This window comes from Thunnus albacares, chromosome 2 (genome assembly GCF_914725855.1).
Source record: "Thunnus albacares chromosome 2, fThuAlb1.1, whole genome shotgun sequence".
NCBI lineage: Eukaryota > Metazoa > Chordata > Actinopteri > Scombriformes > Scombridae > Thunnus > Thunnus albacares.
The window spans coordinates 34,251,782-34,266,286 of NC_058107.1; the positions used below are offsets into that span (position 1 = coordinate 34,251,782).

Sequence of the window (14,505 nt, forward strand, 5' to 3'; positions counted from 1 at the left end):
ACCAGCAGCCTTAAACTCAAAGATATTCAGTTTACTATCATAGAAGTTGAAGAAGATCTCTGAATTTTTGCTCAAGATCAATTGATTTACAAATATTTGCCAATTAATTTGACTAATTGAATAATCAACTAATCATTTCGGCTTTAAATGGAAGTTTAGTCGTTTTAGTGGCCGTTCAGACTGAAAACAGCCCTGAGTTAGAACAACTGGAGGAGCTATGCTAGTGGGGGCGTTTTTGGCTTCGGGTACCAGTAAGATGAACACAGTCAGTCTCAGTGTGGGTGCAGCTTGAGCAGCTCGTCACCTGTCTTGTCTGATCCCCTCCTCCCTACCTCTTCCTCCCCCCTCTCTGCAGAGAAGGCATTAATAGCTGAGAGGAGGAGGAGGAGGAGGAGGAGTAGGAGGAGGAGGAGGACAAAGACGACAGGGGAGGTGAGCTGAGCTGCAAGGACAGTCGTACTGCTGCTGCTGCCTCTCTGCTTTACAGGCTGTAGAAAAACATTTACGTACGGTAGACGGCGACATGGTTTTTTGCTTTCTAACGAGTGTTTTCTTTTTATATTTACCGATGATGATTACTGGCACTCAGGGGACGCAGGATTTGTTTGACCCTATAGCATAACTTGGATCGTTATCACACAGATTTGCTGCATTGTTTGAGGTGTTTGACTGTGCAGTGATTACACAGTGGTTAGCTAAAAGATTAACACTGTTTGACAGTTTAATCAAGAAGCTTGAGTACATTCCCCCCAGATTAAGCCATAATACTGTAGCCCTGCATGCAACGCATTTGTGTGTTTGCAGTGATGCACAAACCAAAACTGAGGCTTGTTTCATGCTAGAGAAAGTTATTGAACTATGAATTCTGCAAAATTATCATCATGAGAAGTATATTCCTTGTAAACACTTGGTAAAGCAATGAAAGAGGTTGTTGGTTTCAGTGGATACCCTGAAGTATTCCTGAATAACTAACCTCTTGAAAAGGTACGGAGTCCGTTAGTAGCCATCATGCTTGGAGTACATGTTGTACAAACTGTTGCATATTATGAACACATCATTACATGGCTACATGCGTAGCTATTTTAGAGAGCTGATGCAACCAAACTCTCTTGCAAACTTTGGTGATGTAAAACTTGATGACTCATACTGATCCTTTGTAGTTTACTTATTGAAAGCAGGAAGTTGATTATCATAAAAGAGATGTTGATTGTTACACCGAACCATGAAAATGAGGCAAGAAGCATAAATACTAGCGCTGAAGGATTTGAGGAGCTATACTGCAATTTAAATTGAGATTATCCTTTATAGATTAATCTCCTGGTCTATACTGGTGATCTGCAAGACATTTCTTTTACTAAGCTGCATCACAAACTTATATCTATGTGGAAAATAAAACAAATTACATAAAATGACACACTTACTTGTTTAGGTCCTTGTAGTTTTGTTTTTTTTAAACCAGTCGGAGAAAATTTAAATTACGAGAAAAGCTCATTTTCTACAATAGATATCACCAGTTAAGCTCTCTGATTCAGTTTGTTTAATCTAAACTATGTTTTTATGTAACTTATTTCTTAATGTTTTATGATGTTTATTTTTGTTTTTTATTTTCTCTTTGTTAATTCCTTCTTTTTTTCTGTAAAGCACTTTGTAACTTAAAGAAAGTGTTATATAAATATAAATGTATAAACTCACTTTTTCTTAGAGATGAAACAATTAATCAATTAGTCAATGGAAAGAAAAATAATTGGCAACGATTTTAATAATCGACTAATCTGTGTCAGTGATTTTTTTTCCCTCTGTTTCCTGCTGTCCAACTATGAAGATTTTCAGCTTTTCCCTGTTTTATATCATAATAAATGGAAAATCTTTGGGTTTTGGACTGTTGGTCAAACAAAACAAGATATTTGAAGACGTTATTTTGGGCTCTGGGAAATTAACGGACTGTTTTTCCATTACTTTTAATCAATTAATCAAAAAAATAATCAGTATTTTGATAGATAATGAAAATAATTATTAGTTGCAGCACTACTTGTTCCACAGTGGCAGATTGTGAAATACTTGAACCACCTGTATGACTTTAGAGTGCAATGGTAAAATAGACAAACTAGCTAACCTGCTACAACTAAAACTTAACAGGATTTAGTTTTGGAGAGTATTGATCCATCTTATTTTCTCTTCAGCGTGCCTGTGAAGTCACTGTTTTGACCAGTGGTGTTTTTCTTTCCCTTTTCAGTCAAGATATGTAAGTTACCATATAGGACCATGTAACTTTCCACTGTTTCATTCTGCAGGCGTCAATGTTTCCTCATTAAAACTTGAGTAGAAATCTGCAATTACACACCTCTTCTCTCCTTGAACTCAAACACTAACTCAAGTGACCCCCCTCTGACTCAACCTCAACCTGCTCCCACTCACAGCGTTTTTTCCAAGCTAATTACGTCTGGCCCAAGATTGGCGACCTTATTTCTAAATGAAAAGCTCTCTGATTTCACCCTGATGCCCCCGCACCAACCGTATTTAGCAGCGTTTGAGTAAAAGCTACCATGAAAGGCAAAAAACGTCAAAGAGCATCAGCGAACCTCTCAAGTGCAAAAGGAAAACTAATCTCCCACAATGTGTGTGTGTGTGTGTGTGTGTGTGAGAGAGCTCAGGAAGAATTTTCACTTGGATTTAAAAATAACCTATTTTGGGTTGAAAAAGCATCTCCGCTTGCCTCTGTGTTACACGACAGACTGTTATTGTCGTTAACCCAAGAAGAAAAGTGTCGGTCTTTAAATTCTAGGATGTCACTTCACTTACTTATTAATGATGCTAGACTGTCTGAGACCATGTGCACACCAGTCCTGCTAAATCTGAAGATACACCATGTTCTCTCAGTTTTGGCCTTCCTTTCATCCACGCTGAGCCAGCGTTGTCAAAAAAAAACAAAAAAAAAAACCAAGATGCTGATAAATCATTTTCACAAATATGGCATATGTTTCTCAGCAAGGAGCAGCAAGAAAGACGCCAACTTTCTGTTGCCTCCACATCTCGTTGTGACTTTTTTATGTTGTCTGTCTGTTGACAGGCCACGCTGTATGTTTTTGTTTCTGTTATCAGATGACTGCACAGATATAGAAGAGTGATTTGAATGACAAATTTCTGTGCTTAATGGATTTGGCTGGCGGTTTTCTATATTTTCCTTATCGTCAATAAATCTCATGTGCAGAGCCGAACAACAACGGATGGATCCTACTTACAAGTATTGTGTGTGTATCTAAGCTAGCTTGTTGTGCTACATATCACAACCTCTTGACTTAATACTGAACTTCTTTGAGAAATTTACATTGTAGTACGAAGAATCATTGTAAACAGAACTGTGTTCCCTAACCCTAACCCCCTAACCCTAATACCCTAACCCTGACCCTAACCCTAACCCTAACCCTAACCCTAACCCTAACTCTAACCCCCTAACCCTGACCCTAACCCTAACCCTAACCCTAACCCTAACCCTAACTCTAACCCTAACCCTAACCCTAACCCTGACCCTGACCCTAACCCTAACCCTAACCCTAACCCTAACTCTAACCCTAACCCTAACCCTAACCCTAACCCTGACCCTAACCCTAACCCTAACTCTAACCCTAACCCCCTAACTCTAACCCTAACCCTAACTCTAACCCCCTAACTCTAACCCTAACCCCCTAACCCTAACCCCCTAACTCTAACCCTAACCCCCTAACTCTAACCCTAACCCTAACTCTAACCCCCTAACCCTGACCCTAACCCTAACCCTAACCCTGACCCTAACCCTAACTCTAACACTAACCCTAACCCTAACCCTAACTCTAACCCTAACCCCCTAACTCTAACCCTAACCCCCTAACTCTAACCCTAACCCTAACTCTAACTCTAACCCTAACCCTAACCCTAACCCTGACCCTAACCCTAACTCTAACACTAACCCTAACCCTAACCCCCTAACCCTAACTCTAACACTAACCCCCTAACTCTAATCCTAACCCTAGGCCTCTGCCTTACACAGAACTACTCTCCGGAGACTGAAAACATGATCGCTGTTATTAGTCTTTGGAGCCGTTTTCTAAACAAACTTATCATGACCAAACTCTCCATGATGAAGGAACATTTCACCCAGTGAACCGCTGTGGCTCACTGATGTGTTTTTAACAGTTTTTGGACGATAACGGAGGTCTACGGCACCAAGAAATAAGATATGTCAGACTTTGGACACACACACAATTCATTGTTGGTTTGACTCTGCACATGAGATTTGTTAACAATAAGAAAAATATATAAATTCAGCAGCCTTGTCCTTTAAGCGCAGGATTGACTCTCAGTCTTGGATAGCAGGTAGTATTTATGATTTCAGATCAAGTTATTTTTTTTACACTTAGGGCTATTTATTTGTAATCTTTATTTAAACACTCCAGGATTTTTTCCACAGTTCATTTGAATTTTAGAAAACAAGTATCTAATCCAATTTGTAGTTCAAGTACTTGTGGGACTTGAGTGAATAATCAGCAGCTTGTTTGCATTTTCTCCCCAGTTTTTCTCTCTACTTTCTAGAACGAGAAGCATTTACAGGATCTTGTTTACTGCACTGTGGTGAATAGTGTCTCTTTGGAGCAGAAAAACAACAACTTTTGAATGCGTGAGAAACATAAAAATTTATGTTGGAACAAATTATGCAACAGCAAAAGAACAGAAAGTGAAAAAATTTAAATGTAATTAAACCAGAATGTGATTTAGTCTGCTATTAGGACATATTTTGCAAATACAAAGAGAAGGAGACACAACAAATGTGATATATAGGTTTATATAAAGTGATCACACTGAGTACTGTTCAATGTTACATTCAAGAAAACGTGTGTGTGTGTGTGTGTGTGTGTTATCTACACATAAAGACAACACAGACATGTTTTCTGAGACAAAGAGGCTGTGTCTGTTGACCGGGTTAAACTCCAGATTAAAGATTCATCAACACCAATAAAATGTTTGCCTCCCGGGCAGCAGCCTGCTAACCTGTCGACACCAGGTGTAGACTTTCAGCTCGGTCGTGCTCGGCCAGTAATCCCGCAGCTTCTTCCCCGGTGAGAGTGGAATCAAACTTTCCCCTTTTATGGATATTTTGAGTCGGTTGAGAATTTTGCTCGGTTTTAAAAAATGTTGTAATCTTTGGATTCATATTGCTCAGAAAACCCTCAAAAGATTTAAATATATCTCACTTCAGGTCAGTACGATGTCAACATCTGAGTATGGTAAGAAAAACAAAATACTTAGAAGAAGGCTTTCAAGAATTTTATAGCAATTATTCTAAACATATAATACAATCAGTTGTAATTTCATTAAATGATGGAAAGGAAAATAAGAAAATATATTTATAATCAATGTTTGAACAGTTACATTTAGAAAAAACAAAACCAGATGGAAGAAAAAGAGGATAAAAATGTTAAATGTGTGTCTTTTTGTGACATTTCATGCAAAAGCTTTAATTTCGGAAAGTAATTTGAACATATTTTGTCCACATTACTTCTGATTTAAGAGGTAAATCGTCTGTATGTTTATGAAATGGAAAATTATTTAAAATTAATTCATTCATTTCAACCGTCCATCACAGTCCTAATGTAGTAGATATTAACGTTGGAATGAAGGCACTCGCTGTCTGAAGGTTTTTAATTCCTGGAGGCTGTCTGTGATTTAAAAGAGGAAACCTGTTACTCATAAAAAACAAACACACACACACACACACACACACCTCCACATTCACTTACAGACCTACTTGAATCCCAGCCAAGCTCAGAGGACACATGCACCAGTTATTCAGTCTCCTCTGTCTGCCAGACGACAGTCTAAACTCTGGCCTAGTTAAACCACCTCCTGCCTGCTCCTGTGTGCCTCCTCTAGGTTTAGACTGAATACCATTTGACTACCTCAACATTTACTTATCGTTTGCATCTCAGGAGCTCACGGCGCTCTGCCTCTGCCCTTTTTTTTTTTCATAGGATGATGATGCTTACATTTTTTTCCTTTTCTGTTATCGTCTTGTATACACTGCTCTGTTATTATGTGTTAGGTCAACACTCACTATCTTAAGTCAGTATTTGAATATCTGCATGTGCCTGTGTTTCCTGTCAGGAGGCCGACGGTGATGACAGGCTGGGCCTACCGGTCGACCCGGAGGCAGAATGCGATGGTGACTCCAAAGCAGACACTCCAGATGTTCCTCTCTCCTCAGCAGACACAGACAACACTCCACAATGCCTGAACAAAGCTCTGGAGGGTCTGCCGCCCAGGTACACGCTGCTCAAACACAAATATATATACACACCAAAAAAAATGGATGCCAACAACTTGAGTTTGTTCCTGAGGTGCATACTAGAGTTGTCACCACTTAGACATTTTACAGGAATTACTTTGAAGCTTGATCCGACCACTCTCCTGTGTGGCAGGATCAATGAACATTTAGCACTTAGCCTTACTAATCTAAGATTATATGTTCACATGGGAGTCTATTTTAGCTCGGCAGGCTTTCTCCCAGGTGGTGGCAAACCAGCGAAGACCAGTTAACTGTGGTCTGCTGCTTAACTGTGTGAATCATTATGTCCTGACAAGGAAACAGAGTCTTAAATAAGAGTAAATATATACATTACATTGATTAAAATAACAGAAACTTTGAGTAAATCAGGATTAGATTTACATGCATCTGTGCTAGTCTGCATATAGTTCCTGCTCGATTTCACAGCCACCTGCAACAGGAAGTGGGACAAGCATAAAATCTCTCAGATTTCTCAGATTACAAGCATTGGATTAAATAGGAGGAGGAGGAGAATGCAAGTATTGGATTAAATAGGAGGAGGAGGAGAATGCAAGTATTGGATTAAATAGGAGGAGGAGAATGCAAGTATTGGATTAAATAGGATTAAATGCAAACTTCAGCCACAGCTCTCAGGTTCCTGGTTTTGCAAAAATGCAAATGGGGGCCTAAAATATGCAGGTCAGATGATTTATGGGTTTTACATACAGGGAACCAAATAAGCCTGAGGACTTATTTAAGTGGATTTAGCCATAATGTTGCTGTAACGAGCAGTTTTCCCTCCATCTTTAACAAGAGTTATTGATCATTCTTTTCCTACTGAGATGTAATAAAAGTGAATTTACTGATACCCAAAGGCCTACAGAGTTCAGAAAGTAACTACAGCTGATTTTCTTTCAATTCCCCTTTTATAAAATGCTGACACTCTCATTTAGAGCGATTCACAACTGTTGAGTAACACACAGTCGTACATCACCAGCATTAGCTAATAGTTAGTAATGCGGATGCCTCACCCTAAAAATGTCAAATTAAAGATTAACCAGCCAGTGTGGAATGCAAAACGATCAAAAATCCAGTTTCCTACAGTGGACACACCTACAGTCAGACACTGAAATGTCATTCAAGTATTTTCTCATGTACCTGAATATGAAGTTCTGGAAAAAGTGTGCTGACAAGTATAGCTGGTACTCAGGTGAATGATATGTTGCCTGTTAGGACTTCATTTCATAATCTTTTATGTATAAGACCCTCAAAAATAAATACTATTCTGTTTTTCTGTCCAGATAAACAAAATATTGAACCCATAAGTTGCAATCTCCTTCATATTTTAAGGAGAATAATCTTCATTTATGGAGTTAAATGACATATTTAGGGCAAGAATGTAACGTTAAGTGCCAGAATCTTAAAATAAACACAAGAAAGTAAGATCTGAGAAATGCATTGAAAGTTTTCACTGTGCACAACCAACAATTTATTAAAAAACTGTTACTGTGTGGAAACACTTCATGCCAGCAATGATCTGTAGCGGTCCGAGTCTGCAGCACCTTGAACGCGAACGGACGAGGCCTCTTTTTTGATATACAGATGAGAGGTGGAGGGTGTGACCAATGAGTGACAGCCAGGTCACAGGGCTTAAAGGCTCACAGGGAGGGAAGCACTAATCCCCCGCAGGCTCAACCGCCATTAGAGCCAACGTGCTGCAGAGAGACCTGTGAATGAACAGACTGCAGAGAGAAGATGAGAGAGGGAGGGGTGGGGGGGGGGGAGAGAAAGGGAAGAAGAGAGGGAAAGAAAAATAGAAGAGGGAAGAAACAGATGGAGGGATGTAGTAGAGATAAGGGGGAGGAGGAGGGACGGCGACAGATGAATGGAGCGAGCGAAAGTGCAAAGTGACACCGCAGAGAGGGATGGATGGATGGACTTGAAGGTTAAGAGAGGAGGAGGAAGGGAGGTAGTTTTAACAAGAAAGAGCGAGTGAGTGATGGTGGGATGAAGTCAAAGAGAGAGAGAGAGAGAGAGAGAGAGAGAGAGTGCATAGTGCTGAGTGGAAGCAGCAGCAGCTTTTTTTTCATGATGCAGCTGTTTTTTTTTTTTTTTCCTCCATTCATACAGCAGGCACCAGGCTCTCCGCACTGCTTGGCTCCTGTGCAGCTTTTCGCTGTTTCCCCTCTTTTGTTTTGCTCTCAGGCAGCAGGCAGTGCAGCAGTTTGCCTCACAGCAACACACACGCACGACATGACGTGTTGTGAAAAACAGTCCAGAGAACGAGGCCTCATTCCACAGTTTTAGCCACACAAGCGGCGTAGCAAAAAAGCAAAAAAAAAAAAGGATGGCAATGTCTGTCGGTCCAACACTTTTGTTCAGAAATATCTGAAATATCTCAGCATCCATTGTACAGACATCCACGGTTCCCAGAGGATGAATCCTACTGACTCCGGTGATCCCCTGGCTTTTTATCTGGTGCCACCAACAGGCCAAAACATTTACTTTTACAGTGAAACATCTTCAACAATTATGTGATTGATGGGCACCATATTTTGTAGGACATTCCTGGTTCCCAGAGGAAGTATCCTAATGACTTTGGTGGCTTTTCCTCTAGTGTCACCATGAGGTTTGCATTTTTGGTTCTGAGTGAAATTTCTCAGCAACTGATGAATGGATAGTCATGCAGTTTGGTGCAGACATTCATGTCCCTATTAGGATTAAATTCTAACCTTAACTTTTCCTCTAGAGCCAGGTAAAAAAAATTTAATTTGTGCAATTTATTACTAAATACCTGCAAAACTGACATTCCCATCAGCCTCAGCTGTACTTTGTGTTTAGCTAGTAGCAGATGTTTGCATGCTAACACGCTAAACTGAGATGATGAACATGGTAAACATTACACCTGCTAAATATAAGCATGTTAGCACAATGACATTAGCATTTAGCTCAAAGTACTGCTGTTACTTCTAAAAGTGATTGATGCCAGGGTTTTCAAATGATTAAAAATGAAAAAAACAAACAAATTGAAAAATTCACAGTGAGTAATATACATTATAAAGGCTAAATATTGACTCTTAAAGCTGTACTTTACTTTTGTTTTCAAACTGCTGACGTGGAAAAATCTTCAAATGGGCCAATAAGTCTTCAGGTCACCCTTCAACTTAGTATTAAACTCAAAACTTATAAGAGAAAGACTCAAAAAAATACTATAATAATACCCTGGAAGCTGTGCATGAAAAACAATACAGAGCAAACTGAGGCTTTTGTCCTGGGACAAAGAAAAAACCCCATTATTAAATCATAAAACCTCATGTTATATATTTTTCATAACCCCTACTATTGCGGAGCTTATTTTCTAGGATCCACCTCATTTTTTAATTAAGTTCAACCATCTGGTCATTATTTCTGAGTTCATGACTGACCTTGACGCTTTGGTGATAATACAAGTATGACTTATCTTAGAAATTACCGCCTCGGCATCTTTCGCCTTTTTCTCACAACTAAAAACGGGCTTGACGGCCTTTAATCATCTTCACACAGAAAACCTAATTGCCATATAACAAATTAGCCATCTTGCTAACTCCCTGGGAACTGTCTCTGTTATCTTTGCATACTCACTGCCACATTCATTTGATCATGGCAGTTTCCACCACACCTCCAAACATTTAAATTCTCGCTGCTGGTCATAAATCTAGTCAGTATGACCCTATATTGTGGTTGTTCCTGGCAGTCATTCATAAATGCCACAAACACGGCCCTGAAGGCTTCCTCTCTTGTATCACCCGCCTCTTTAACTGCACCAGTCAGCTGATATGAATAAGCATGTCAGTGCTGTAAATTCAATGATCTACTGTTATGATTTCATGCTTCTGATGAGGAATTTTATGCAGTCAATTTTACAGAACAGAAAATACAACCATGAAGTCCGACAGTAAATCATATAATTATGACTTAAAGCCTTTTTTTTTTTTTGAATGAAAACTCCAATGAAGCATAAACACATTCATTAAATATCCATGTGATTCTATATACATATCAGTAATTCAGAGTTTCTGTTCTCCGCAGATGGAAGAACTACTGGATACGAGGGGTTCTGTCTTTAGCCATGATTTCTGGCTTTTTCCTCATCATCTATATGGGACCTATCACTCTTATATTAGTGGTAAGTGACAATGATCGATAGTCTTTATATACAGGAAGTCCTGCATGCATCTATTCTGCTGTCAGTTCTTGTCATATCTGATAGCTGTAAGTAGAAAACCTTTCCAAAAAACCAAAAAATAAAGCGTCTGTGTATTAACTGACTGAAGTATTGTGTGGTGGAGTTTTAACGTCACAGTTTTTGCTCTCTTTCATCGTTCTGACGTAGGTCATGACTGTCCAAATCAAGTGTTTCCAAGAAATCATCACCATCGGCTACAGAGTTTACCATTCCTATGAGCTCCCTTGGTTCAGGACACTAAGCTGGTAAGGAGAATTGATTTTCACAGTGAAACAGCAGATATACAGTAGATGCATTGTTAAAAAAAAAAAAAGCAATACTGAAGAATTTAATGCTGCTCTCTAGATGTAGTATTTGTGTATTTATTGGAATTCAAAGCTTTGTTTATAACTGCATGACATCAGGTCAACATGAGGTTAATTGCAGTAGAAAGCAGACTGTTTAGCTCTTTAGAAAATAAATCAGATGAACAAACCAAGACGATCTAGTACTTAATGTAAAGCCACAAACCTTTAAACAGGGCTGGCTGTTGGACCTCAATACTTTTTTATTGCCAACTGAAATGTGTCTATAACAGAGAGTATTAACTATAAAGTAGAGCTGCAACCAATAACATGATTATTGTCATTATTTATTTATCTGCCTATAATTTTCTTGAAACATCGATTAATCCTTTTATTTAGAAAACGTCAGAAAATAGTGAAAATGCCCAAGTATTCCCATCTTCACACGTCTTATTCTTGATTTTTTTTGTGTGTTTTTGGAAAAAAAAAAGGAAAAATGCATACATGTAAATGTATGTACATAGTCCTCCACATATAAACTTACATAAACATACACATTGTACACTCACATCTAGATTCTACATCACAAATTTGTACGACGAACGGCCCAAAACCCAAAAATCACTTATGACAAAGCAAAACAGAAAACAGCAAATGTTTGGTATTTTTGCTATAAAAATGACTAAAACAATTATTTGATTATAAAAATAGTTTCTGATTAATTTTATGTTTTTGGACTAATCACTAATCTAAGGGATCTTTGGCTTCTTTTGTTGAACATCTTTGAGTATTGTTTTGGTATCCGTATTAAATTCAGGTATCATATTTGTAATAGTGCTGACAAATGTAATTAAATACTTGGCCCTGCTGCTTTTATACTGGCCCTACACAGTGGCCTGTTGTTGTTACAGAGCCATCAGTCATTTCTTCAGTCCGTCGCGCCCCATTTAACCCTCCTCTTCCTCCAGTAAAACGCTGACTCAGGTTCGCTGTGTCTGCAGGTAGTTTCTCTGAAACACCCACCCGCCTCCACGCTGCCTGTGTGTTTGTCCCTATTTCTGTTCCAGTGTTTTTGTTACCAGGTCACCTTTGCATACACATCCACGCACACACACACACACACGCACACACACACATATACACGTGTAACAACATCGCACGGCGCAACCAGGAGCAAAGATCACTGCCATGTTGGAAGTAAATGAAGGCTAATTGAAACTTGCCCCTTTCACCAAGGCCACCCCCCCATAACCACCTCTTATATCTTACACACACACACACACACACACACACACACACACACACACACACCCATACACACATAGCAGGCAGGTCAATGTACAGCGGGCAAGATGCATTACTGAGAGCACAGTGTAGATCTTTGTGTAATGGGTGTGCAACAAAAACCAAATGGTTCAAGCTTATACTGTATACACACACACTCACACACACACACACACACACACACACACAGGAAAGTATACACAAAGCTTTGCCAAGAAGCACTCAAGCATATCAGGGCGAAAAAACAACCAAAAACAAATAAAATGAAAAAGTAATCCTCTCTCTTGTCTTTGCCTCAGGTACTTCTTAATTTGTGTCAACTACTTCTTCTATGGTGAAACCGTAGCGGATTATTTCGGGGCTCTGGTGCAGAGGGAGGAGCCCCTGCAGTTCCTGGCTCGCTACCACCGCTTCATCTCCTTCGCTTTGTACCTGGCAGGTGAGTCTCGAGCCCTCGAGACGATACGACAGTTATATCTCGACAAAACACACATGCTCTTTGGCCCCTCCGCCTCCGCTCATGTTTTCTTTTAAAGAGACGGATTAGATTTCACCACAGACGCAGAGAGTTTATAGCAGAGATGAGTTACACATAACAATACCGGGGAGAAAATAGAACAGAAAAAAGAGAAACAAAGACCTCGGGGAGACTTGCAGCATAAACTCACATATGAGTTAACAAACTGATTTAGAATGATGTGAGCTCTTTATGCTTTTTCCTGGAGCTTTCATCCTCTGATAAGATGATTTATTACTCTGGTAAACTGCAGCAGGATGTGTAATAAAACCATAAACATTGAGGCTGTGGCTGCTATCAACATATTCATACACATCATATCTAAAAACATGCGTCGGTTAACAAGAAAAGCTTCTTTCCTGAGAACACGGAAACAATTTGCTTTAATGGATCACACAGTGGGTTTCTATTTACTTTTATAATGAATCACATTACTTTACACTGCTGCTGAACAAGTTTAACAGCATACAGGTGTTTAAAATGTTTTTTTCCTTCCTTTAAGGCAGCCATTGGTTTCCATTCATGTCAGTACAGAATGAAAATCACCTTCCAGAGATTTGAAGGTTTAACATGTATATTCTCACGAAATTTTATAATAGAGCCCACTGATTTCAGCTCATCATAGATGTGTCAGCTTATATGTCACAAGAAACTACAGATGCTGAGCCCTAAAAAACTGTAGATACTTTCTGTTTCTGTTTCCCAAAGACTTGCAACACTGAGCAAATATTTTCCTTTTATTCCATTTAGAAAGCAACGCCAACAACGTTTTTTCAGCCGAGTGAAGAAATAGTCATTATAAACACATGATTTATCACCATAAATTGATAAACACAGTGTTGTGCAACATGAATACTACACATGTTTTATTGTGTCTGGCTTGCAGATATTGCTCTGGTGTTGTAGCCGCACCCGTGAGGGACAAAAACTTTTTATTCAGCGACACACATGAGTCAGTTCGAAGCCTCGGTACCCGATCGAGAGCCTGATGATACTTTGTACTCTTTCTAAATGTAATAAATGACAGTGTGGCGAGTCTTTGGGAAACAGAAAGATATGTTTGAGGACATTTAGAAAGAGTGTAGCCATGACATAGTTTGTTTAACCAAATTTAAGATATCCTTATCAAATTGTATTTATGATGAATATCGACACTTTGGTTTTCTAATCTTTCAACAGTGTATTGTGTGTTTTTCATGAGCCTCTATTTGAATAATATATATATATATATAGTATATATCTGGAATTATGGTGATACTTCCAGATACCTGATGAAGTTGATACCAGCAGTAAGAAAGGCAAGTTGTGCCACCCTCTGACACAAAAAACAATAATATCGGCCAATTTTAAACTCTCAAATATCAATATTGGTATTGGTGTCAAAAATCCAGTACTGGTGTAGCTCTTGTCTATAATACAATATATATAAATGTTTTATATTTCTGAAATTGAAAGCAGCATCATATACAGGAATTCTGGGTGGAGTCCTGACAGTAAACAGCTCTATGTTTGTTTTGTTACTCTATCATTGTGTGGTAACGCAAATCAGTTCTCACTCTGAGCTGCAGTAGCACATAATGATATCTGTGACAACAATAAAAGAAAACTCCAACTCATGCAAGTCTGTAGTGAAACAAAAATAAATTATGTGCTGGAAAATTATCAGCAAAATGTGCTACAACATGCAAAAAAAACCACCACATTTCTGTTGCTTCATGGCGACGAGCTGATAGCAGAATCATAGCAGCTGCAGCTTGATTTTTATTAGCTGCTGCTGTGTCAGTTAAGTTTTCCTCCGGGATGAATAAGAGGTCCAGTCTACTGATCTCTGAGTGCTTCATTTTTAGAGTCTGAAGTGGGTCGAACACACTTCTTCTTCTTCCTCTTCTTCCTGAGCGTT

At 39.0% G+C, this 14,505-nt stretch overlaps 1 protein-coding gene across 1 annotated transcript in view; it reads left to right on the forward strand.

The window, feature by feature from the left end:
* The window catches only part of cds1 (CDP-diacylglycerol synthase (phosphatidate cytidylyltransferase) 1), a 33,159-nt gene that overhangs the window by 9,417 nt on the left and 9,237 nt on the right, over positions 1-14,505 (forward strand). Inside the window, exons 2-5 of the mRNA XM_044332138.1 lie at positions 6,136-6,293; positions 10,364-10,460; positions 10,668-10,765; positions 12,388-12,527. Coding sequence (XP_044188073.1) covers positions 6,136-6,293; positions 10,364-10,460; positions 10,668-10,765; positions 12,388-12,527 — 493 coding nt within the window. The remainder of the gene's footprint in view (positions 1-6,135; positions 6,294-10,363; positions 10,461-10,667; positions 10,766-12,387; positions 12,528-14,505) is intronic.